Source organism: Trematomus bernacchii, unplaced genomic scaffold (assembly GCF_902827165.1).
Source record: "Trematomus bernacchii unplaced genomic scaffold, fTreBer1.1, whole genome shotgun sequence".
Taxonomy (NCBI): Eukaryota; Metazoa; Chordata; class Actinopteri; order Perciformes; family Nototheniidae; genus Trematomus; species Trematomus bernacchii.
The window spans coordinates 21,758,279-21,785,477 of NW_022987739.1; the positions used below are offsets into that span (position 1 = coordinate 21,758,279).

Below are 27,199 nucleotides of genomic sequence, written 5' to 3' on the forward strand. Positions count from 1 at the left end.
TTTAAGATTAAAGATAATCCGTAACAAATAAAAGCAATGCATTTAAATCCAAAAATTGTAAAATATACTTTGAAATATACAACAATATACAATATTTGAAATATACAACATTATTTTAAGAATAATTTTAGTGGATTATAATTATTGACGCATTAATGTGTTCATCCCTTTGCAGATGGCAAACAACACGATGTCAGGCTAATTTTAACTACTTTAAATACTGATTTATTTGTAGATTTGTTTTGTATTTTCATAGTATGAATGTGAGAGTAACTTTTGTGAGTTGTAAAATAAAAAGTAAATCAAATAAATGTGCTTTATTGATGCTAAATAATCATTGTAAAATAATTTAAATTACAAGTTAATGTTATCGCCTTTTCTTTTGTACATTACTTTGTAAGGACAAAATGAACCCCAAAGTTTAATTTAAAAAAATCGTAACTGTAGTTTTGCAATGTTGAAGTTATTAATACGGCTGTATAATTTAGCTTTGCATTAGTGTTTGATTTCCAAAAGAAAGTAGCTGCAGACATTTTACTTTATTTTGACAAAATCTTTGTAAAGGTAAAAGCTAGCAGCTAATGTTACAGCCTTTTTTTTTCTAAATGACATAGCTTTACATTAGCTACAACTACACTCTTTTTTTTACCGATTACCCAATGTGGGAAATAACTCACCTACTTGATTCACAAAAAATGTAATTACAGAAATGTTAAATTAAAATATGAAACATTTTTACAATTAATGCATCATGAAAACCAAGTAAAAATTAAATAATCAGTAACAAAATCAATATTTTAATTTAAATATATGCAATGATATATACGCAATTCTGTTTTTTCTCGAGAAAATGGTCAGTGGTTATTTCACAGTGTTAACTAATGGATCAGTCTTCCAGAAAGTCTTCCACCAGCTTGTTGAATTCATCAGCGTACCTCAGGTGGAGATTGTGTTTACCCTCTGGCATCAGGTGTAATCTAGATTAGGGACAAAAAAAAAGAATCACATGTTATATTTCCTCATTTGAGATTTTAGTATTATTGCTGTTTTTAAATGTATATGTGTGTAGCATCTCACTGTGATCCCTTGATGTGTTTGAGAAGGTATTGTGGGTGGAAGTTGGGCACCATGGGGTCTTTCTCTCCATGAATGATGAGGGTGGGGCAGCTGATCAGGGGCAGAAGTTCCATGCAGATACTCCCTGACAAGAGGACAGTAAAGTTACAATCTTGACTCTGCTTTCATTACAACAAAACAAAAATAAGGAAGCATCTTCAATGTGTTCTCCATGTTTTCCTTGTGCAAAATAGTAGCGGAGATCTTGATGCAAAATGTATTTTCCTGCATGGTTTTCCGTTTACTTATGTCCTGAATCTGCATCATCATGGTTTCAGTACCTTCGGGTCTTTTTGCATACTGTGCGATCCCATCCACCCAGGCCTTCCAGGTTTTCGCGAAGACTTCTGCTCCGTACACCTCCTCCATGGGCTGCCTCATCCTCGCACTCCACCTGGAGACGTCACGGACCGCTGCATGTTTCCAACAGACACCCATCCACACATGAGGATACACAGTATACACAGTTCACACAGTTTGGGACTACATTGGCAGTTAAAGACAATGAGAGGTAGAGAGCGTGTACCCTCGTAGAGTTCCAGGTCCTGCTGGGAAACGAAGGCGTTGGATCCCCATACAACCATCCTGCTGATCAGGTCGGGGTTCTTAGCTGCGGCCATCATGGCGGTGATTCCTCCGTCACTCCACCCCAGGAGAGAGAACTTGTCAAAGCCCAGTGCCTGACAATTAAATGAAAATTACTAAACATTCCTAACAAAGTCCCTACTTTTTTTTTTACGTTTGATATGCAACAAATGCAGAAATGACAGTGGAATGCAAAAGGTAAAACAAGAACATACTTGTGTGAACATTTGTGTGCATTGGTTCCTAAACCAAGTGTTAATTAACAAACTGTGTGTTTGATTTGAATATTATCCTCTGTGTCAGAGAAACAGGGAGAATGCATTAGATTTGAGCATTAATGCTTAGTTTCTAGTTATATAATATGAAAAAGGGGTAGGACTTAATAAGTATTTAACATAATAATACTGGGTTTTGTTTTCTTAATATATGTTTTCATAATAAAATACAATTTTAGGTTTCTTCTTTTGAGGATTTATTAGAGGAGGTATTTTTTTTTATATAACCTCATTCTTTAACACTTGAGGAAGAGTTTTGCTTATTTTAAGTCTATTAGGTGCTAAAGAAAATATATTATGGTATGTTAATTATTATTCTGATGCCACATGGATTTCACTCCACAATCCTGTGTTTTTTAGCTGCTGGGACAATTTAATACTGCATTATTTTTATTTGATATCCCCTTTTATTAGGTTGTCTTTTAATTATCATTATATTTTTTAATCTTGCTTTAAGTTTTCCTTTTTTTTTTTTAATGGCATTGAACTAAAATGCATGCTCTGAGATTTACACACCATCTGTCTTCCAAACATATGATGCTACAGGCTTCTCTGCAAACTTTGCAATTCAGGTGGTAATAATTATCAACAGGCTGATCAACAGACCTTCATCAGATCCACTGCGTCCTGTGCATCCCTCTCAAAGAAGTCAGGTGGGAAGTCTCTGTCTGGGGGGCGTGACTTTCCGTAACCACGGGGATCCCATCCCACCACAGTGAAGCGCTCCTTATTCAGAGACTTCAGTTGGGGTCCAAAATCAGTCCGAGTGCACCCTGTGGAGGAACATAAAATAACAAAGTTCTGTAAACGATATAAGGCAGAGAGAAGAAGAGGAATGTTGTTGTATTTACCCAGAGCGCCAGGAAGCAACAGCAAAGGGTGTTTCCCGCTGCCTGTCTGCTCGTAGAACAGATCCACTCCATTAACACGCTGCCTGCCCAAGGCCATCGACGAGCTGCAGGGAAACACACAGGTACACTGACTCAGTAATGGTCCTGGTGATGGATAAGAACAGAATAGCCAGTGTTTCCCCTACCATTGTCTTGGAGGGGCGCTGCGCCTGAAATTCAAGGTGTTTATAAAAAAAAAAAAAAAATTATAATCTTTTTTTTTTAATAATTTTTTTTTTTAATATATATATCAATATATATATAGCACCAAATTGCAACTAATCTATATATACTGTCACTTTTCACATTGAACATGTGCTCTTTTATTAAATAAACTAAACGCTTTCATTTTAAGTTGTGAGTTTAGTGTTTTTGACCCTAAGAAACACTGATGCATTAATCAATAACAATAATCCACAGCTCCTCTCTCTGCTCCAGAGGATTTAAAAAATATATATCCCAATATCACAGTGTTATTGTTATTTGCAAAAATAATGAGAAATTAAGAAGAAAAAAAATAAGAAAACAATTTATTTTGAGAGGAAGTCTTCTCAACAATTAATACTATGCATGATACATTAGTACTACAAATCTTACTCGAAAAAAAGTAAGTAACTCTCTCAGCGGCGAAACTGTATGCGCTGGGGGGTGGTAGTGGCCCCCTCAGCACGCCCCCCCTTCCCGCGTCAATGCGCGATGTCTTGCTGTCTCGCAGATCCCACGCAGCAAGCAGGAAATGAAGTGAACCCAGCTCACACTGTCCGCTCCTCGCAGCAGCGAGCCGCGCAACGTCCCGCCAACACGGCACCCAGACCCCACGCAGCATTCTCATCTGTTTGTCCTTACCTGCTGAAAAAACCAGCATAGACCAGCATGGTCTTTGCTGGTTTATGCTGTTTCATGCTGGTCTATGCTGATGAAGCTGGTTGTTATGCTGGTCTGCCGGCGCAAAAGGCTGGTAGACCAGCATGGTGTTGCTGGTGAAGCTGGCATACCAGCATGGCGTTGCTGGTGAAGCTGGTATACCAGCATGATGTTGCTGGTGAAGCTGGCATACCAGCATGGCGTTGCTGGTGAAGCTGGTATACCAGCATGATGTTGCATGGTGAAGCTGGCATAGCAGCATGATGTTGCTGGTGAAGCTGGTATACCAGCAATGTTTCATTAATGAAGCTGGTCTACCAGCATTTTTTGCTGGTGAAGCTTGTACACCAGCAAGGTCTCAATGATGGTTCAACAGAATTTTAGCTAAACACTGTTTACATATTAATAATGCAGCCAGTACTTACAAGATATTTGTAGCTGTAACTTCTTTATTTTTAGGTATAAAAGAAGTGATGGTGTCATTTTCTGGTCGCTAACGCCATTGTAACACATAATCACTGATGTTCCGCTGTAACGGTGGTAGACTCATCAGAACAGAGTGGGCGAGCTGACCAATCAGAGCACAGTGGGCTCACAGGGAGCTCCAACAAGCCGTTTAGGACAGAGAGTGAATACACCAGGCTACTATACAGAGATGCTGTATGAGAAACCTATGTGAGTTTGGAAAATTGCACAATATAAATCTATTCTAGTATACCTCAACAATGGAATTATGATCAGTAGAAATGGCCATGACATGGGACCTTTAACAGTGGACATAATGCGCCATCTAGTGGCTTTAAATCAAACAAACCTCGAGAGAAATTCTGCTGAAAAGACGAGGAACATGTTGAGTTGAAATTGCAAACCTAGGTTGCAAACAGCAGGGCAGACATTTCCTATTTCACACTGCAACGCTCCGTGGTTAAAGTCCACATTTGGATGTGGATATTAACATGCAAACATCTAACATAATTCACTTACCAGTACGACTGGACAGCTGTCATGGCTCTCTTTATGTCAGTTCTGGGTTTGAAGAAACGTCCTCTCAGTAAAAACGCCGCCATTCTTCACGACTCCAGACTGAGCAGGTTTCCGCTGCAGGTCTAAAAAATATAAACTGGTTAAAGATTGAACAAAGTCTCTTTCTGACTGCAGTCATGCATTCCTGCACTGCACATTTGTTGGTGGTAAATAGGAAATTGCAGTCAGTTTGGCACTTTCCACGTAGTCTTTTGACATTTAAAAAAAGAGCGAAAGTACGAAAACGAAACGAAAGGCAATACAACGGGAATGAATAATTCATTAAAACAGTAGTTTACAGATCGTTGACATTTTGTTAGCAAGAGACAAAAGGCAGTTGTTATTTTCAGACAATAATTTCCACGTAAAGCTCCATAGAAAGCCCCATTTATTAATTAATACATTATTTAACATTGGACAAACTTAACTTAGGCTACTAACTCACATTTTTTGAGTAATCTGTTTGCCTGTAAAATTAAGTATACCTTTCTATGGGCTATGCCAGAATGCACATTTATTTATTTAAAGTTGTTCTTTTTTGAATAATTTAGATTCCACTATAAACATGTTACCACTAAGTGACGTTCAGGCCAAATGGTCCCCAAACATACAAAGCCTTCTTTAGACCTTTGATAAACAAACAAAAAGACAAAAAGACACTTAATTGAGATTTGATAGCACTTGCATTGATAATTTGCTGGGTGTAACAAACAAATTGACAAATTGTTTATGTCTGAGGTCATTCTTATAATTGTTTTTTAAAGTAGCCTATGATTTCATCTTCATCATATCAACTTTAGTGTCTATTCAACACAGTTCCCATCCCCTCCTCCCACATACACAATTACACATAGGCTACAGTGATTCTCTGACGGAGGTGCTTTTATACATTTCCAAGTTTGACCCCACTGCTGTAGATGAGCTGTTCAGACCTAATTCTCTGAGGCAGACAGGAAGACAGATTTTTGTAAACGCCTCCACTCTCTTTTGCCTGTCAGTGAGTCTGACATATGTGCCACACACTGAACCACACACAGTAACACAACAAACGGTGACAAAGCCGGGCTAAAAATATCTTGATGAACGCGGAAGGATTTGTTGAAGATAATTTACTGGAAATGTAGTGGCAAGTAAATTGAAGTGAAAGTCCACTGAGAATTTCAAATAAATTGGGAATTCTCAGTTACAAGATATAACTTACTAAGTTCATTAGCAATTCTCATGACATTAAATAAAGATAATGAATTATCTAGCTGATAAAACAATGATAATGTAAGAATTTTCCAAGTTTTATTTAATAGTAAACTTAATATCTACTAAATATCTTTGAGGTTTTAGAGATGGCAGTGTGTCAACTGTTTAGTCCAACCGCACAAGATTGAAATAAATCAGCAACTTTTGGATGGATTTCCATGTAGTTTGGTACAGATATTTATGATCCCAAGATGATGAACCCATTGACTTCGGTGTTGAATGCCACGGCATGTGGTCCATTCCTTGACCCTTACCTCTAGAGCCACCAGCTGGTCAAAGTTTTCACTTTCACTGACTTTAATTTATCTTCAACATAGGTTTGCATGAAAATGCAGGAATATAAAAATACCTTTGTGTCAAGAAACTTCACTTAAACTGGAAATATAGTAAGAGAATTTCAACTGAGAAAAGACAAATTAGCTAAAGCCCCTAAACGTTGTCTCAAATGTTCATCATTTAATGTACAACGTCAATATTTTCTATAAATCATTGTTAGATCGTGAGGTTTTCCAGGGCCTTGCTAAGGAATTCGAAGCAATGAGTCACTTCATATATACCTCAGGAATATTATGTGGAGATTTATTGTGAGTGCAGTAATTTGAGCTTCTTCCAGAAGGGCTCCTTGTACGGTAAAGTACCTCAGCAGATAGTGATAGCCATGCCTAAGCCACTGTTGGATCTGTTATCCTCTGGCCCTCAACCATCTTTGTCTGTATGGTATGTGCCCATCCACAGTCCCATGACCCAACTCCTGGTCTAAATTTAAATACCCGAGTAGCACTCCTAAGGTCACATTACGTCATCCCAAGCGACACATTCTCAATCAAGCAGCAGTCGTTGCACGAGCTGTGGACGCGACAAACCCTTTATGATATCCTGGGTACAAAAAAAAGTCATCAGGGGTGGCTTGATAAAGATGGGACACATTAACAGTGACCTTCTGGGGGGAGGGCTTGACCGGAGCTAAAGAATAAATAAAAAAATCTAAATTGTGCTCTAATATTGATGTGCTAAATCCTCAAGACTTTTTGCTGACATGGGTAACGGAATTAATAAGGTACAGTATCAAATCTCTACAAAACATGATTCACCTTAATGACCTTGTTGTACGTTCACAGCCTCGTCTTACTTATTTGACTCAATTTCTAACTGTCTTTAGGTTCTGCCTCATCTGTATCTCGGAAATATCAAAGGTAAGATGTCCTGCCTCCTGTCATTTGAGTCTAGAATTAATTTATTTTCAGGATAATGTAATAGAGTGTGTTTCAGTTCCTCATACAGAGGGGCATGTGGTGAGATGCTACACTGAGCTCAGTTTCTATATAGTGGAGAGGTCACAGTGTAGGGCAGAATGATTGAAGTAGTATATTTTGATGAACAAAACAGTTTTTTGTCAGAAGCCGGAGGAAAGATATTTAGGGCTGCTGAGTACGTGAGGGTTGGTGTGGGAGGGGATGCCCCGCAGCGTGGGGGTGTCCCCACTGCAAACTGTATCCACATCTTTCCATTTGTTTGTTTTTTCATGTGTGCACGCTTGTAATGGTGACTGCTAAAATGAAATATCTTTCAAATATGTACAATTTAAAGTAAACATGACAATTTCAGGGAACCTCTGTTAAATAGAAAAGATGACGCACTTGCTCGGCATGTTTTACATCATATGAAACCTTATCTATAGGTGTGAGCAAGTGTGAGAAAGTATGAGGAGACTTAAATTGTCCCAGCCTCTTATAGTGTAAGAAGTTCCCTGGTCTGTTATAAAATGACAACAAAGTAACTACTGAAACAGTGAAGTTGCGAAAAAGCTGAGATGGGTGTTGCTAAGCTAGTTACTTTAGCTTGCGCAGCAATTTGCGTTAGCAGAGTTTCTTATTCTGCATAGACCTAATTGTTGGATTAAGATACTGCCTATTGTGTGTATTGTAGTTAAATTGGCAAGATGTCATAAATCAAAATAGATATGTAAAGATAAAAGCTAGGAAAATATCAATAAGTAACTTTAGTTTTAACATTAGCTGAGGATATCTCACCAGCTAACATTAGCTTATTAGCTCTCTTGCGTCTATTTTGCCTTCTTTTTCTAGTTACTGCTAATTTGACATGGTGTTTTCACAGAAATCCAACATTTCTATTACAATTATTGTATAAGGTGAAACACCTTTAAATCTTGAGCATTTAGTGACTGTGTTTCTGGCTTCATTGGGCAGCTTCACTGTCATGTGCTCAGCAGAGACAGTTGTTGGCATTGTGTAGCCCGTGAAAATATTTATCTCATGACCAACACACTTGTGGTCTTGTCTCTTTATGACCTTCATATCACTCGCTTACAGTTACACAATCAGATTGTGTTTCCTTTGCAGCTAGCATAAAGACTTATATTGTAGCCTACTCGTTTATTCATCTATTTTTCAATTCATATTGTATCAGGTTTTTTTTTGGTTTTGCAATTTGTATAAACTCATATATGTGTTGAATTGGGGTAAGTGTAATTAATATAGCTGACAGGAAAGTTCACATTCAATTATTTTGTAAGGGTTGCATTAGCATCCTGCAAACGTGCAAAGCATGAGAAAAAGTTGCTCAAGACACATCTGTCCAAGGTAGAAAACATTTGGCTTCCTTTTAAAGAACAAAATTTGATTAGAAGAATTACTGTTTCTTGCTTCTGGGCCAAGCTGTTGTACTGTTTTAGAAACATTGGTTTTCCGGTTTTTCTTTCAGTTGAAAAAAAAGGGCCGTTTTAAGGCCCTATTTGCTTGGGAGAGATCAGGGGAGGGGGGTTGTTGTAGGGTAGAAACTGCTTTATTTAGATTGGATCTGACATAGGGTGATTTGTGATTGGAAGTAAGGAATATTTTAGATGTCGGATTTCTTTGTGCTCTGCAGATGCACGAGACCGGGAACTGTTGGCGCGGCACAACATTACCCACATCCTGTCCATCCACGACACAGCAGCACCCATCCTCGAGGTGAGCTGTCTTCTCTGTGTCTTACTTCGGCCTGTGGGACCCTCTGACCCCAACATTGATACAGCTATTACGTGTACAACCTCCCCTGAATTCTCTGTGGCTTTATTTCCTCCTAAGAGCCCATATGCTTGTTCTGAAATTATGAAATGTTTGCAGCATACATGAGATACCATTTTTTCAAAATGAATATCTTCATCGGGGCTTTAGCCTACAAAAAAGAAATCGTTATCTATTAATCTTTCAATTAATTCTCCAATGGCTTAGTCTGAATAATTGTTAAAAAAGTGAAAAATATCCATCACAATTTTACAAATTCTGAGGTGACTTCACTTGGTTCAGTAACTTGAACCAGCTTTTGTTTCAGCTCTAATATGCATTATAGAATTGTTATCCTCAGATCTATCACCTTTAACCACAGATTTCGTTGCATTTTGAAAGGATAAATATGAGACAAAGGGTGGTGTAATAAGCTCTACTCAAAAGTAGAGATTTTCAGTTGAGATAGACCACTTCAATTAATGTGAAAGTCAGATGGTCTTTTCAATTCTGCACGGAAAGTCCTTTTATCTTGTATCAGTCAGAAGACCTGGAATTCACCAGGTGTCTCTAAATAAGCAGTTTTCTGGTTCACTTCAATATTGTATAGGATCCCATGAATATTTGAAAATTTGTTTGCCAATTTTAGTCTTTAGTGCAGCTGTGATGCAGATGCAACCTTTTTTTTTTTTTCACACAAGATGCTTTTAACTCAGTATCTTGTAGTCCATAAAGTCTTGAAAGTGCAACTGTATTTAAAAAAAAAAAAAAGGCTGCTGACTTTTCACAGCTGCATCTATACGTGGCGATTCGTGTATGAAGGGGAGAGAAAGGTGTTTCTTCTTGTGTGTCAGGAGCAAGTGAGTGTCGAAAAAGAGACGATTCTACTGTGAGAACCTTTGGCTGCAGAAATAAGAATATAACATTTGCAAAATCTGTTCTTAGAGTTATACAGTTTTATTCAGAGATTTTATTATTTAACGATCCATTTAAGTTTAATTTAATCGTCCTTTCAAATTGAATGAAATGTCCATCTCTCTCCGTTTGTGTTTGACTTGTTTTTGAAAATCCTGATTTCCAGTGTTTGCTTTCACAACTTTCATCTTTTCTTGTTGAAAGCGAGCATGAGAAGTTCTCGGAGATTTCTGTACACTTTCCCCATCCATGCTAGTATCATTGAACTCTGAAGAGAAACAGCAACTTGTATTACAGTATCACTACACAAACTGGTCAACCACCAACACTTTTTAAAAGGATTTAAGATTGAAATTAAGCCTGAGTCGCTGAACTGTGCTACAGCTCTTTACAAATCTTTGATCATGATCGTTAGATTGTTCTCACATTCAAAAGCTATTTTTAGCTTTGTGGCATAATGATGACTCAGGTCTGTTTTTACCAGTTTAGCCCAAATGGCCAGATGGGATGGTGCATTTGCATACCTAACAGTCAAACTGCTGACAGATTGATTTCTTGGAAGAAACGGTGATGGTTCCTGCGAGAGGAAAGTAGAATTTGCAATTTGGTGATTTTAAAAACACTGAGTCATGGTCTTGATGAGTTTTAAGAGCGATGGTGCAAAGATACTTCTCAGCATTTGTTTTACATAACCTCACAATTAAACTAATGTAAGAGTTACATGCTGGGTCAATATGCACGTCTGTGTATACGTGTGTCTGTATATGTGTATGTGTGTTTATGTGTTTGTGTTTGTGCGAGTACTTTGTCTGGTTGGTGTGTGTGCGAGCTAACCTGTCTGGAGCACTTCCAGAGCTCAATGTGTCCCAGAGGACTCAGGGGTTTTTGCAGCGGTTCAGTCATAACCGGACAAGGTAGTTTCTGTCCACTGCATGTACCATCAGCTGCCAGGTGCACGTACAAAAACACACACATTACACAAACACACATGAATATCATTAAGTTGGGACCTACCATGCCAGCAGGGTCAGAGGCGCAACGTTTCAGGGGCCGTCCCATACATTGAAAAACAGGAAGTGTCTAAGACCCCCGAGTTCAAACAGATGACGTATAGAATTCAATGTTAAATCTTCATATATTATATCAAAAATGTTTATTTGAAAAAATACAGTTTTATGTTTTTTAAGTCTAAACTCCTCCCCCTTTGCCCTTTAAGGAGATGACATACCTGTGTATATCTGCTGCTGACAGTAGGCTGCAGAACCTGTGAGTACTTACATGATATATATATTTATATACACATTTTATATGTTAGGTTCACTGTGTTCGAAAGTAATTCCATTTAGGATCTGATATATCTTCTATATGATGGTTTGTGTAATAAGAAAATACAAGTCCTACAAGAGTTTGGTCAATTGTCTTTGTGATGTCTGGTCTTATGTTTTATGAATGAAATTATTTTATATTTAGGTACTCTTATTTAGGACATTAAGTAGCACACATACAGTCCTATTACTGAATGTATCTAAAATGTATACCAAGTGTATTATGTCTTATACTTGGTGAGCAGGTGCAGTAGACAACATTTGATGGAATAAAAACTGCAGAAAAGATTATCACTACTTAATTAGGTTGAATTATCAATTGGAATTGAATACATAGATTAAATAATTAGTAAAGATTTCAGATTGACTGTTTAAGTGTATTTTGATATTGTGTGTTTTATGTGGTTATCCTACCAGGGTTCAGTACTTCAGAGACAGCATCATGTTTATCCACGAGTCCCGACTGAAAGGAGAGGGCTGCCTTGTCCACTGGTGAGTAAAAATACTATGAACTGTAATCTTTCTTTATATTTTAGTATGCATAACCTTAAAACTGGTGTTGTTTATGAGGATGTAGGAAGGAAGAAGCACAGATATTCAGCTTAAATTGCTCTTTGTTTAAAATGAGTAGTATTGGCCTCAAGTGGAAACTTTTTTTGTATTAAACACATTTTTGTTTAAAATGTACCAAAAAAAAAAGAAATTGGTTATGCTTGTAATATAAATATCATCAAATGTCCAACATTACACCACAGTATTAAAGGAAAAGGGGTTTCACTACTCTGTAAAGTGAATGTGACCTGTGTGCCCTCAGTGTGGCGGGGGTGTCCCGCAGTGTGACCCTGGTGGTGGCCTACATCATGACGGGGACGGGCCGCGGCTGGGTGGAGTCTCTGGCGGCGGTGAGAACGGCTCGGCCGTGTGCGGGGCCAAACCTGGGCTTCCTCCGTCAGCTGGAGGAGTTCGAAAATACAGAACTGACAGAAGTGAGTGACACCTCGCTAGTGTTATAATAATTAACATTTCATACTATAAAATCCCAAAGATGATTGTTCTTTTGTTTACCTCTCTATATACGTATTAGTTTAGATTGTGGCGGAGTCTGCCATTACTAGGTGTGATTATATAGTGTACCCATGCATAAGGGATTAACAGTACCCCACCCGTTTCAGTTAGTGGTTGGTTTGTCCGTTCTGGGCAATTGAACTTGGAGATGCAACATGGCGGGCTCTGTATGAATTAACTGCTCCCTATGTAGATAGGAAGGGCTCCTTCTAAGGTTACAACAGCATGATGGTTCTTAGTCTAAGTGACAAAAACATAATCATGAATAGTATAATCAATTTTTGCCAATATATCCCTATACATCCTAAACAGTACTCCGTTAACACCTTGCTGAACATTGTTTGATTGCCCTCTCTGGTTGAAAGTTCCAAGACTATTCCACTTTCTTTTGGCATTTTTGCCTTTTTTATTTTGACATTGATGAGGCAAACAGAGGTAATAGGAAGAGACAGGGGGGTGACATGAAACATTTGTCTGAGGTCCCCTGTTACAGTCCCCTGTATCACTTCTGACAGTTGCAACACCACACACTTCTGATCACACCCTGTTGGCTGTGGTCAGCAGTGAGTGCTGATGCACCTCTAACCCCACCCCTCAGTGATACCGCACACACTTCAGTACACTTTTACCTCACTGGAGCTAGGTGAGGTCTCAAAAAACAACTTTCCGGGATTGTTGCTCTATAGCAGACAACAAAAATGACATTTGAAAATAAAATTGCCACATATATAAAACCAGCCAGGCATGAAACAAACGTTAGCACTGCTCTGAACAGGCACAATCAAATGAGGGACAGAATATCCGACAGTAACAAATGAAATAATGAAACACACTTCAAAGCCATTTATGGTGTTGTCCTCTATACAAAGAGCATGTGTTAAATTGGTATGCTTATCTGATATTCGTAAAGTTACAAAAATTGGCCGATGCAGGCTCCCTGTTTTGGAAATCTGATCCAAGTGAGTTAGGAGCGGGTTCAAACACTGTCAAACAATCTGATAAGGATGTCAATTGAACCATGCTGACCCCATTAAATGAAATTGCCTAAACCATAGGACTGAAATCCTCCTTTAGAGACTCCTCTCTGTCTTAATCTTCCCTCAATGTGAAACACTTTCCAACTCTTTCATTCTGTCACAGCTGTCAGTTCTTCATCTGACTCACTCCTAAACTCCCCTTCTCTGCTTTCCCCCTACAGTATCGAGCCTGGTGGAAGGACCGATACGGGAAGAACTCCTTCAACGATGATGAGGAGGTGGAAGACCTTTTGAACCGAAAATTAAACGGTGGCAGCAGCAACGATACCTTTACAACCAGCATTTCTCCACTGGGCACGAGTAGCACATGAGAGTCTCGTCTTTCCTGAACTCAAGCAGCTGAGGGACTGTGCTCGGACCATTACAACCACTAAGACCAGCTGTTTGCCTCAATCACAGGACCTGCAGAGAAAAGCTACAGCAGAGACACGTTATGTATATATTACATCTCATGTTCGCAAAGGAGTCATGTGAGTGGGGGGGATTTTTTTACGACCATTATCTCAGTCCCCCCCTTGTCGTGTCGTGTCCTCGCCTCAAACTGTCAAAACAACATGCAAGAGCAGCCAAGCATGACACCAAGGAAATATATGTACATATACAGTCCACAGAGTGAACATGTTTAACAGCGATCTCTCCCCCTGTTAGTTACGTTATGCTGTGTCCTCTACTTGAAAAATGAGTATTATGCGTTCTATATAGACCGTGTTAAAGCTGAAAAATACTGTGTCTTCCAGTCAAACAGTATCAGAAACTGTATTTATTGCAGTTTTATTTACGAATGTTTATTTTTGTTTGTACTTGAAACGGTAGCCTACTCTTAATGCCATGAAGGATTAACAGTAAGAGCCTGGTTTTAATTGTAATGTCTAACATTTGATTGTGAATGATTCCCAACCATTTTGGCTTCCGTGAATTTACTTTTTATGTAATAAATCATTAACATTACATTTTATTTTATGTACTGTGTATTTGTTTATCTATTTCGAGAAGTGGCTCCTATCTTGCAAGCTGGGGAAAAGGATCAGAAAGGCATAACAAACACATTACTGCTCCACAACATTTGAACATGTTTAGACTCATTTGTGGATCATTGTAGGCATATAAAAAAAAGCAAATAGTTATTAGCCTTTGCTGGAACTTGTCTCAACTGGTCAGCGATAGAAGGCTTTTCTGGATACTTTACTTAGTTCAATTTAAAGTAATAGGATGACTATAGACATCCTGATAAATGTTAATGTTAATATAGTACAACTAATATAGTTTTATATATAACATCATTACATTTTATGAGGATATTATTAAGTAGGATGAGCTGTTAAATACATGAAGTAAGGTAAAAAGTACAATTTATCTAAAATGTAATAAAGAGTATAAATAAATAGATGAATTTAAATCCTTTTCACCTCTTTGTGATTGTACTAAATGATTGCTTTATTTTGGATCTAGTTCTCTTAACATTGTTTTTATCTTGTTTTTTCTTTCGTGGCCATTTGGGCATTCAAAGTTGCTACAAATGAAGTTATTACAAGAAAGACTTTCTCAACTACTGTAAATATCTTTTTTAAACTGATTAAATCTAATAAACTGGTGGCACAAGCCAAAATGGAACAATTAAATCAAAGTACATTTACTCAAGTACTGAACCATTTTGAGGAACCTTATGATTGTTACTTATTTTTAAAGGGAAATGTGGCTCTTTGTATTATCTATTTTTATTGATTTAACAGATTATGAGATTATACAATAAAAGATATGCTGATTTCATAAAATATATTAAAATGTTATGCGATAAAATACTCAAAAGTGTAATATTTAGAAATAATTACTACTTGACCTGTTGCACTATAACAATCTTTCTTATTGGCAGGAGTGTTATGTTATTAAGTATGTACTCAAGTAAAAAGTGGAGTAACTTCTAATTTACTTATGCTAATGTTCTTTTACTCCACTATAAATTGTAGGCAAATGTTGTACTTTATATTAGTATATTATATATATTTTTCTACAACACTGATATGAGTCAATACTGCAAAAGGATAAAAACATATTTTTGAAAATGTTGAGATCATTTTGATTTTTGTAGTTGAAAATACGTTTTTGAATGCAGGACTTGGGTATGTGTTTTAGTAAAGTCAAATCTGTCACATAGGTTGAGAATCGGTGATTTAAAGCGTTAGAGACATATTTGTTATTTTTAATGAAGTTCTAATAAAGCCTATATTGTAGGCAACACCTCTAACTTGATGGACTGTTTTTATTTTGTGCTCACTTTACGGTAATTGTTTCTATACAATAGTGCATTATAACTAAACGACACAGTTTCTAATAAACCTATAGCGGTATCATTTCAATGGTTCTATAAAATCTCCCTGTGGCAACAAACTCGTTTTTCTTTCCTTTTACTTTTGCAGCAGGACTACTAGCTACTTTTCGTAAAGCTTTATCGTTTCAAAGAATTGTTTTCGTCTCCGTGCCACGATTTTCCGTGTGTGCGGGTGTGTGACACTTCTGTGTGACTGACGCCGGCAGGGTTTCCCCCGGTGTGTTACTGGAGATCTGCCGCTGTGTGCAGATAAGCTTCGCAGTAGAGAGAGAGAGAGAGAGGCGGGCGGGCAGCAGGTGCGTCCTCTCAGCATCCCGGCTCTGACCCCGCCCCCCGACACGCGCTATAGGCGGAGGATTTAAGCGGGCCCTCCGTAATGATGAGAGCTTTCTGAGACTGATTGATTTGAAAACTTGACAGGTTTTGAGTTTCACAGGTAACAGCAGCTCAACATCAGGCCAAGTTAGTAGAATAGACTCCTCTGCATTAGTTTCACTACACATTTCAGCACGTTGAACTGAGTTATAGGAGTTTACAGTGGTCTTGCGTTTGTTCGGACAGAGATGAACGTAGATGTGGATTACGTAGGCTCGGTGAGCAGCGGGAACGGGAAGCTGCGGCTGTGGCTCATCGAGCAGGTGGACAGCGGGAAGTACCCGGGGCTGGTGTGGGAGAACGAGGAGAAGAGCATCTTCAGGATCCCCTGGAAACACGCCGGGAAGCAGGACTACAACCGCGACGAGGATGCCGCGCTTTTCAAGGTAAGAGACCCGCATCCTCTTCTGTAAATGCAGCAAGAATTGAACATGACTTTCAGAATAAAAGTATGAAAATAGGCGTTTAAATTGTGAAAAGTTCTCAAAATATGACTTTAAAGTCCTACAAAAGGGGACTACGATAAATAATATATTGTCCGTTTGATAGATTAATTGTTATGGTTATTTTCACAAACCCTAACCCTTGGCTACAATTCATTATAAATATATATAATAACAACATCGTAAACATTTTGTATTTTGTAATGTCTTATGATGTCTTCAAGTTTTTCATGTAGCCTACAAATTGTGTTTTTGTATGCAAAAGCCCGAATTCTGTAACGATTAATTTAAAAGTCTGACAATAACTTTGTTCATTTATTTTATTTTATTAAATGTCTGAAAATAGTTTAAGCATTGGGGTGAGAGCCTATAGTCAGCATTAGTCGACACAAGTTCCCAGGGACATATGACTTATTTAAAATAGTTGTTTTTGTCTGAACAATTATTCCAACTGAAAATATAACCCGATTACTTATCTAGCTATAAGACTGTGGACAACCCGAACTTCGTCACATTTGAGATATTGAAATTAATCGATTAATTAAAGAGAACTCAATAAATCGACTAATTACTAGCGCTGGATAAACGTTCTTCTTGAGCGGGCTCTGAAACACAACACGGTGAAGTTTGTAGTCTCAGGCTTATCTTTTTAAAGGTTTTTTAAAGTAGTCCCGGTTACCTGTGTGCAGGCCTGGGCGCTGTTCAAAGGAAAGTTCCGGGAGGGGATCGATAAGTTGGACCCCCCCACCTGGAAGACTCGCCTCCGCTGCGCCCTGAACAAGAGCAATGACTTCGATGAGCTGGTGGACAGGAGCCAGTTGGACATCTCGGACCCCTACAAAGTGTACCGGGTCATCCCTGAGGGCGCCAAGAAAAGTCAGTCCCACCTCCAACACCTCACATATCTAACAATACAGCTTTTAAAATGTTGATTTATTAGCAATGCAGCATAAAGATTAAAAGTGTAAGAGCTAACCAAACTGGGTGAACTTTTTTGTAAATAAGTGGTAAACATAGTTATTGTAAGTTGTGTTTTTTGAGACAAAGTTGGAAATTCTCTGCAGTGATTAATAAAGGTCAATGACTCCTCAGTGTAGTTAAAATCTTTTGAAGAGTAAAAAAACCAAACCACCAGTGAAGGTCACGCTGCATGATGTCATGAGATGTGGATTTTCTCTGTAGCCTGTGTGTTTATACGTTTCTTTTCTTCCGTCTTGTGTTCAGGGCCCCGGCAGGAGGACAGTCCTCTGAGTCCGAGTTATCAGGGGCACTCCCCCTACCCCGCCCTGCAGACCCAGGTGATTTTCAAACACAGGAAAATGAGTGGGTTAGAGAGACAGAGGAAGGGAGGGAGAGAGAGGGTGAGAGAGAGGTTTGGTGTGCAGCAGTAAGAGTGAATGAGAGAGCATACTATGCATGCTCCACTGACCTTGGATGCACCAGATGCCAGGTTTATGAGTTTCATCCCAAAGTCTCACTGACGCTGCCTTCAAGTGCTGTTGGAAATAATGATATTACAAGTAGAACATAACATAGGAATAGGACTGGTCTTGTTGTTATTTACAATAATTTTAAATTGTAGGTGGTGCATTTCTAGCTTGTCAAGACTAGCCAAAATAAGGTGATTTTAGTTTCATATGTATTTGTTTGAATTTACCAAACATAAATATCAACTTAGAAAACTTTGAATTAAGATTTTTTTTTTTTTTTACCAAAGTGCACACTGTCTCCTGTAGGGACATATTAAATTATTATATTTTATTTTTTAAATGTTTCCAAAAAAAGTAACATTTTTATTTAAGAGTGGCTCATGAGATATCACCCTCAGCTATGAAAAGGACAGTGTGCCATTGTAAAATATACTAACTGTACTAACAAAAACAAAAATGGTATTAACATTACTACTGTGCTCCCTAATGCTCTTTCTACAAAGAGTCATTTCTTTTGAGCTTTTAGGTGTCCAGAACTGATTGTTAACTGTGCATGTTGAACTGATGTTTGTGTGTGTGTGTAGATGCCACAGTACATGCCCACACCAGAGGGTGGATGGAGAGATTACTGCCAGGAGCCGGCTGCCCTGCCCGACCTGCCCTTCCCTCAGTGTCCCTGTCCCCCCCGCAGCCTGCCATGGCAGGGCCCGTCCATGGAGAATGGTACGTTACTCCACATTCAGATGTAAGCTCCAGAATTCCATCATGTGCCTTTCTGTGCTCGGGTTGATCTCTTGTCTGTTCCTCTGTGGGTGCAGGATACCAGCTCAGAGCCTCCATCTACTCGTACGGCCCCGCTGACAGCCAGCCCTCGCCTTTCACACTGGACGCCGGCATCAGATCAGCAGAGGCGCTCTCAGGTAGAAAACAGTTTCATTTCACTTTTTTAATCTGAAATCAGTAGGGCTGTCGGTCCAGGGGAATTCCTACACTAAGCTAAATTTGATTTCGATGTGACTTCATATCTTATTTAGCCCTAGAATCTAAATAAAGCCACACATTAAGGCGTCGTTTACACGAGGAGAAAACTGCTTGTATCTGCATAGTTTCGCGTGCGTATAGCCCTATTATTTACACGAGGCCGATAGAAACTGACCCCACAAACGATAACGGGTCCCAAGGTGGATAGATTTGCAAACGAAACGCTCTGGGGGGTCAACCGAGTCCGTGTAATCACCTCTTTACGAATATTTCCTGAAAAAATAGCGATAGCCCCACCTCTCCTGCTCACTGCTGTAGCAACTATCTAACATAGCTGTGTTAATTAAACGCACAAGGGGTTCTTGAATGAAATAATATTATAAAAGGCAAACCAGAATTGTTAACGCCCAATATACTCCTTAAACAAAATAAACAGAGTCAGATTTCATGCATTGATCCATTATATTGACAAAGGAGCGATCTCACCCGGTGTTTGTAGAGAATATCTCTCTTTCTGAGCGCGTCCTCTCCACAGAGACGTGCTTGTTGGTCGGTCGATGCAATATCCACAGATTCGGTTTCTTTCAGTTAACTTCCCCGTTGCATTTATCCATATGCTGAGGAAATGACTATATCCCGCTGAATACCAGCAATCGCCACACACACTTCCTCCTGTCAGTATCTACTGCTAGTGCTACTGCTACTGACCATGCTACAGATATTAGTGCAAAATCTACAGCTCCTCTACCACAACCATCAGCAACAAGTGGACATGGAGAATTACATGAACTACATGTTGCTAAATACACCGTGGGGCATAAACAGAAGGGTAGCCATGGCAACATTGCGGCAGGGCTGCTCGGGCTGCTCTTCTTCGCTGCTTTTGGTGTATTTTGGCGGAAGTTACAGCGCCACTTACAGTCCCAGCATATGTACTACAGCGTTTCCAGCGGCCTCGTTTGAACAGACACGTTAAATGAAACGAATGCATGTGAACGGAAGACTTTTTTGAATACGCATACTGTGCATAAACGCAAACGTTCCCGTGTGAGTGGGGCCTAAGACAAAACAGTTAATACATGTTTGCTATTTACACCTGGAGGTAAACAATGAAAATACTTTAGCCTACTTATTTTAAAGGGGCCCTATTATACTTATCTTCGCACAATGATAAGTTAAACTACAAAACGTGATAATATTAAATGTGAAAAGATTGATCGAACTGTGTCTTCTTCTCCTCCATTCAGACTTCCGCCTGCATGTGTCTGTATATTTCCGGGACGCTCTGTTGAGGGAGGTGACCACCTCCAGTCCGGAGGGGTGCCACCTCACTCCCTGCTCCCCGGAGGAGAAGCACTACCTGACGCCAGGAGGTCCCGAGGTGGTGCCTCTGCCTGTGGACAGCCTCTCAGCCCAGAGGAGGACAGATGAGGGTCCCCCGAGCCCCCCCTCCACCCTGGACAGGGGGGTGTTACTGTGGATGGGACCAGACGGACTCTACGCCCGCAGACTGTGTCCGGGCAGGGTGTACTGGCAGGGAGGACTGTCCCAGTACGGAGACAAGCTCAACAAACTGGAGAGAGAGGTCACCTGTAAACTCCTCCACACGCAGGACTACCTGACAGGTGAGACAGGGAAGGGCTGCCACTAGCTTCATAATCATTTCATCTGGAGAATCTTTTGGATTGTTTATGATCTATAAAAAGTTAAAATGCCATCAGATTTCCTTTAAGGTCACAAGCAGTCCACATAAAAAGATATTCAAGTTACAACAATATTAAACACCAGATATTCACATTTAAGAAGCTAGAATTGGACGCCACTCTGAATTTAAATGTAATAGTAATACAGTTAATAAAAGGCATAAAATGGGGCTACAGATAAACTTAAATCAGTAAGGCAGCAGTGCAGACTTGAACTTGAAACGGTTTTGTTAGTCTGTTAGCCTTAATCGTCTTTGAGGAAAAACTACCCCTCATTTACTGTAAACTGCTTTGCTTAAAGCCATCTAAGAACAAAACTTAAGACACACTATTCCCCCCAAAATTCAACATTAATGTGGTGGGCAAAGTTGTTAAAGTAGTATTTCATGATGAGACGGCAGTCACATGAATTCTTCAAAGACTCATTCTCCCGCCCACATGCTAAGCCAGCCCCAGCTGTGTAAGAGCCTGACAGCTAATTGTATTTGCATACATGGTGTGAGCAGGACTTTCCATTCGAATCACCCCAAAGGTCATGCCACTTCAAGAGAAACCATCCTGAATTCATGTGAATCTATCAATTCAGATGTTTTTTATGTCAACTGATTATAATGTGATATTGTCTATTCCGGGACTTTTAGAGATTCAGAGTTACGGGCTCCATGGTCGGCCTCTACCTCGCTTCCAGGTCCTGCTGAGTTTTGGAGACGACATCCTGGACGCACAGAGACAAAGACAGAGCCTCACAGTCCAGGTGAGGATCCTGCCACCTCCATATTACTTTCATTTTTGCCTTTTTTTAACTTTTAAAATAGGATTTGAAAGTCAGACAGGGGTTCTTTATAGTCATAATGTTTCCAAAACTTTGAACTCAGTTTCTGAGAGAGATTAGGCAAAAGCCCAGTTCCACATCTCTCAACTCTCCCTCCACATCTGTGATCTCTGCTATTTGTTCAGATGATGGAAGTTCTGACACAGATTTGAAACCCAGAAAAAACCCAGAGAAACAATCCAAAAAGTAGAGCTTCAACCAATTGACTGTTACAGACCAATAATCAGACTGTGTTCATTAAAGCATATTTCTATTTGGGAGTGATTAGTTGACAAGATATTAAACATTTACTTATGGAATTAGCAGGTAAATAATGGGTAGATGTATTCATAAGGAGAACAGTCACTAGATGCAGCCCTAATGCTGATTTAAGAGTTACTCATTCCTGTAACAACTCAACTTACAACAAGCCACCAACCAAGCAATTGTTTTTAGAAAAGTCCCCTTTCCATTATCCAGGGAAACAGCTTTCAATGAGCACAACACCAGAGCAAGTCACCGGGTCTCGGAAATAATATGAGATGTGGACAGTTATTCCAAGGCCTGAACTATATTAGTGTTAAATGTGTTACAAAACAAGATCCATAGTCCCCCTTTTAGATCAAGTGGAGATTCTGAGCTCTGAAAAACGTGTGTGAAAACTAAGGCCGTTCAATTTCTTACCCTGTTTTTCTTAACAGTATTTTGTCAAAAAAACAGAACATTTAAGACGAATAGTTCTAGTTGAAAGCTCAGGTTAAAGCTAGTAAATGGGTTTTTAGACATTTTTCGTTAGTCCCCGATTCAAATTTATGACACAAACTCAGACTTTCATTTTTTTTTTCTACTTTCCAATCCATTTTTCCACTTCCTCTACAATTTTTAACTTTCAAAACCTACCTTTTGGGATTTTAAAAATAAGTTGTGATATCTTGATACGAATCTTAGCTAAAAGAAACTATAAGAAATGTAAAATGGTGACAGTTTAACCTTTTTACTGACCTGTCTGACCTTCCTGTTGTCAGGTGGAGCCGCTGTTTGCCAGACAGCTCCTGTACTACGCCCAGCAGATGGGGGGCCACTACTACCGCAGCTACGAACACCCCGGAGTCACAGACCACATAAACACATCTGAGGACTACCAGAGGACCATCACACATCATCTGCACAGCAGCAGCCTGCAGGAGTGACCTCTGTGGGTTCAGGGACTGTTGAAACCACAGGAGACGAAGAAACTGAGACAGGAGGACAAACTTGGACAATGTTATATATGAAGATAATGGACGTTTAGTGACAGTGCTGCAATGAAGGGTTCTGTGTGTGTGTGTGTGTGTGTGTGTGTGTGTGTGTGTGTGTGTGTGTGTGTGTGTGTGTGTGTGTGTGTGTGTGTGTGGCTGGAACCAAAGTTGTATATTCTTTCTCCCCTTACTGTATTTTTGTGGCACCATGAATATTTTCCATACTGACTATGCAAAGAAAACTGACAGCTTAAGCGATTGTACTGCGTGATGAAATGAAGTGCCTTAAAGTGATAGTTAGACATTTGGGAAATGTTGTTTCTTGTCAAACTAACTGAGAACATTCTGGAGTCTGTACAGTGAACAGATGAAGCTGGAGCCAGCTAGCGATTAGCTTAGCTTAGCACAAACACTGAAAACGGGAAATTGGTTAGCCTGACTATCTACAAAGGTAACAAAATCCACCTACCAGCAACTTTTTAAAGCTCACAATTTATCATGTTATTTTTTATTGGTTTATTCTGAAAGACAATTTAGTTTAAAAACGTCATTTTGTGGGGTTTTGAGTAAGACTGCGTTTTTACACTTGTTTTATACTTACATAAACCTTATAAGGTAATTTCCCATATCAGTGCTTTAAAGGTGATTACTGGTAGATCATTTAACACTTAAATGAGTGAGGCTAGTCATCTGTAGTCTTTATGCTAAGCTAAGCTAATCTTCATTGTACAGTAGCTTCATATTTGCTGTACTGAGGTGAGAATGGTGTCTCTTTTCATTTGAATATGTTTTGTATTGCTAGGAGACACTATCATCACCATTTAGTGAATTATGATTATTGTGCTTGGCTGTTTATGTGAGAAACTCAGGGAGCAGATTTTTATGATTTTATATAAGCTTTTTCAACTTCATTTGAAATATTTCAGTTGCTATTTGTTTTATTATAATGTAACTGGTATACATCAATTTTAAGAAAGAGTTAAAGTGAATGTTTGGACACATTTAATAAACACATTCCTGTTTTCTAAAGAAAAATAAATGGCTCAATTGCAAAATTGTTACGACCTCTGTTCATAACTATGTGAGCTGCTTCTGAACAGGAAGTGTGGTTCATGTGCAGGAAGAGGCTGGTTAATCAAACGCGTCTCTGTCACAAACATGTATGATGACATCACGAGGGGAGGATAGAGAGGAAGAGGTCGGCCACGTTTTCCACGCCGCGCTGGAGACAAGGCCTTCCTGATTTCTGCTCACAGATTAGAGTCTGTTTCCACTTTCATGGAAAACAATCACAAGAAGCCACAGTTCATTTGTCACCACGACCAAATCATTTACAAGAAGAGCAGGGACGATGTCATCACTTGATTAGGTTGCCTGAGAAAAACAACTGAGAGGTTATACTGAAAACCACGTTCACACAGAGTTTATGAGCAGAACATCAGGGTTGCAAGTTATTTTGGATGACGAGATTATTAAGTCCATAACATGTAAGAAAATAGCAAATAAAGGAACTACAACTTTCCAGTGCGTCAAATGGCTTGTTTTTCAAGTCAAATAGCAATGTTATTATTTTATAAAACACAAAGAGCAGACAACTATTGAGAATATTGCTAACCTTATACTTAAATTAAAAATAAATTAAGAAATGTATGGCAACATAAAATATGTATACATACAAAAACAACAACTGATGCTTGAATATCTCTAAAAAACATTATTGTCCAGATCTTTTGTTATCCACTACAGAATTTAAAGTCAGCATTCACCGTAGGAGACGAGCAAACTGCTTCAGCATTACACAGAGAAAACTTTCAACTTAGCGTGGCAGATCATCAGTGGCGTCATCTGCTTCAAGGTTCCATGTGTGGTACCTTGGTTGTAACGAGTGGTTATTTGAGTTACTGTTGCCTTTATGATCTTTAACCAGTCTGGCCCTTCTCTGACCTCTGGCATCAACGAGGCATTTTCGCCCAGAGAACGGCCGCTCACTGGGTATTTTCCCTTTTTCGGACCATGCTCTGTAAACCCTAGAGATGGTTGTGATCCCAGTAGATCAGCAGTTTCTGAAATACTCAGACCAGCCTGTCTGGCACCAACAACCATGCCACGTTCACAGTCACTTAAATCACCTTTCTTCCCCATTCTGAAGTTCTGTTTGAACTTCACCAGGTCCTCTTGACCATGTCTACATGCCTAAATGCATTGCGTTCGGTGTACCTAATAAAGTAGCCAGTGAGTGTACATACTGTATATATATATATACAGTATGTACACTCACTGGCTACTTTATATATATATACAGTGCCTTGCAAAAGTATTCACCCCCCTTGCGATCTTTCCTATTTTCTTGCAAAGAAAAACAAAAATAATATAATATTTTTTGGGGGATTTTATGGCAAGACAAAGTCAGTCAAAATTGGTGAAGTGAAGAAAAAAAAAAGCATCTTTTAAAACATAAAAAATAATAAAAAACTGAAAAGTGGTGTGTGCATATGTATTCACCCCCTTTGCTATTTAGCCCAAACAAAGACCTTCAGAGTCACACAATTATTTAAATAAAGTTCACCTGTGTTAAATCAAATGCCTCATTATCTCTGTATATATACACCTGTTGTAGAAGACCTCAGTCTTCCATACCACAGCAAGTGGCATTTCTAAGCGATAAAACGACACCATGAAGACTAAGGAGCTCTCCAAACAGGTCAGGGACAAAGTTGTGGAAAAGTATGAGAAAGTGTTGGGTTATAAAAAAATCTTACAGACTTTGAACATCCCACGAAGCACCATTAAATCCATTATTTTAAAATAGAAAAAATATGCCACGACAACAAACCTGCCAAGAGAGGGCCGCCCACCAAAACTCTCACACCGTGCAAGGAGAGCATTGATCAGAGAGGCAACAAAGAGACAGAGGATAACCCTGAAGGAGCTGGTAAGCTCCACAGCAGAGAGAGGAGAATCTGTACATAGGACCACAGTAAGCCGTACACTCCACAGAGCTGGGCTTTATGGAAGAGTCGCCAGAAAGAAGCCATTGCTTAAGGCAAAAAATAAGAAAACACATTTGGAGTACTCCAAAAGGCATGTGGAAGATTCCCCAAACATGTGGAAGAAGGTCCTGTGGTCAGATGAGACTAAAATTGAACTTTTTGGCCATCAAGGTAAACGCTATGTCTGGCGCAAACCCAACACCTCTGATCACCCTCAGAACACCATCCCCACAGTGAAGCAAGGTGGTGGCAGCATCATGTTGTGGGGATGTTTTTCATCGGCAGGGACTGGGAAGCTGGTAAAAATAGAAGGAGTGATGAATGGAAATTAAATACAGGGAAATAGTTGAGGAAACAGTGTTTCAGTCTGCCAGAGATTTGAGGCTTGGGCAGAGCCTTCCAGCAGGACAATGACCCAAAGCATACTGCTAAAGCAACGCTAGAGTGGTTTAAGGGGAAACATGTAAACGTTTTGGAGTGGCCTAGTCAAAGCCCAGACCTTAATCCAATCGAAAATGTGTGGTATGACCTAAAGATGGCTGTACACGAGCGGAACCCATCTAACCTATAGGAGCTGGAGCAGTTTTGCCAAGAAGAATGGAAACAAATCTCAGTGGAAAGATGTGCCAAGCTTATAGACACATACCCCAAGAGACTTGCAGCTGTTATTGCTGCAAAAGGTGGCTCTACAAAGTATTGACTTTGGGGGGGTGAATAGTTATGCACACTCATGTTTTCTCTTTTTCATTATTATTTCTTGTTTCACAATAAAAAAATGTTTTTGCATCTTCAAAGTTGTAGGCATGTTGTGTATAACAAATAATACAAATTCTCCAAAAATCTAATTAAATTAAATGTTTTAATGCAATAAAACAAGAAAAATGCCAAGGGGGGTGAATACTTTTGCAAGGCATTGTATATATATATTTTTTATTATGTACAATTGTCGGTCTTATCTCCCGATGAGATCCAGGCAACGCCCCTGCAGATCATTATCAAACAATTTGCAGTTTTTCCAACTACATAGATTATTTCATGCATCTGTTTTACTGCAAAACAAGTATTTGTACATACAAAGATTGTAATATATATATTACTATAACAAACTGTTATGTAGTTGTAAGAAGATGCAAGTGCTTATACATGTATTTGATAATGACTATTCCTATGGGCAACAATCATTTTAGGCTGGTGTATGAACAGATAATAAATAGAAATATAGCTTTAATAATAAAAATGTATCTTTGCTGGATAAGTTATAACTGTTTTCAACTACTATAGACCAATCTTCACTTATCTAATCTGCTTATGATCACATTAAGATATTAATTACCATTTCCTTTTTAAGATAACGCTTAGACACGCAAAATAGGTTTAGTATTTCTCAAGAAAGTGATCCAGATAAATGACTGTTTTGTACGTGTTTCTTGCTGATCTTTCCATGTCTGCTCGTTTTGTCGCAGATGCATGAATTCAACGAAAAACAGTCAATAACAGTAACTGTGAGCTCAACCTAAAAGTATGTGTCACATTTCTCCATTCCTTTTA

The 27,199-nt window shown here is 39.0% G+C and overlaps 3 protein-coding genes across 4 annotated transcripts; 2 read left to right on the forward strand and 1 right to left on the reverse strand.

Annotated features, from left to right (window-relative positions):
* Positions 1 to 524: 524 nt before the first annotated feature.
* Positions 525 to 10,863, reverse strand: bphl (biphenyl hydrolase like). Its single transcript, XM_034146401.1, has 8 exons — positions 10,762 to 10,863; positions 4,715 to 4,836; positions 2,828 to 2,931; positions 2,583 to 2,749; positions 1,643 to 1,796; positions 1,398 to 1,529; positions 1,078 to 1,201; positions 525 to 977 (listed from the first exon to the last, which is right to left on the reverse strand). The coding sequence occupies exons 2-8, from the start codon at positions 4,795 to 4,797 to the stop codon at positions 887 to 889; spliced, it is 855 nt and encodes a 284-aa protein (XP_034002292.1). The 5' UTR covers positions 4,798 to 4,836; positions 10,762 to 10,863; the 3' UTR covers positions 525 to 886.
* On the forward strand, positions 6,894 to 14,262 carry LOC117495252 (dual specificity protein phosphatase 22-B-like). The gene is made up of 7 exons (XM_034146402.1): positions 6,894 to 7,064; positions 7,167 to 7,200; positions 8,894 to 8,976; positions 11,144 to 11,193; positions 11,670 to 11,744; positions 12,067 to 12,238; positions 13,516 to 14,262. Exons 1-7 carry the CDS (start codon positions 7,044 to 7,046, stop codon positions 13,663 to 13,665), a joined length of 585 nt encoding a protein of 194 aa, XP_034002293.1. The 5' UTR covers positions 6,894 to 7,043; the 3' UTR covers positions 13,666 to 14,262.
* A 1,765-nt stretch (positions 14,263 to 16,027) lies between these two features.
* On the forward strand, positions 16,028 to 24,172 carry LOC117496147 (interferon regulatory factor 4-like). 2 transcript variants are annotated; one of them, XM_034147854.1, is made up of 9 exons: positions 16,028 to 16,142; positions 16,242 to 16,441; positions 17,188 to 17,374; positions 17,723 to 17,796; positions 18,513 to 18,651; positions 18,747 to 18,848; positions 20,157 to 20,534; positions 21,254 to 21,366; positions 22,449 to 24,172. In XM_034147854.1, exons 2-9 carry the CDS (start codon positions 16,244 to 16,246, stop codon positions 22,611 to 22,613), a joined length of 1,356 nt encoding a protein of 451 aa, XP_034003745.1. In that variant the 5' UTR covers positions 16,028 to 16,142; positions 16,242 to 16,243; the 3' UTR covers positions 22,614 to 24,172. The 2 variants fall into 2 exon arrangements, with proteins under 2 accessions (XP_034003745.1, XP_034003746.1); XM_034147855.1 differs by having other exon boundaries at positions 16,029 to 16,116.
* Positions 24,173 to 27,199: the final 3,027 nt, after the last annotated feature.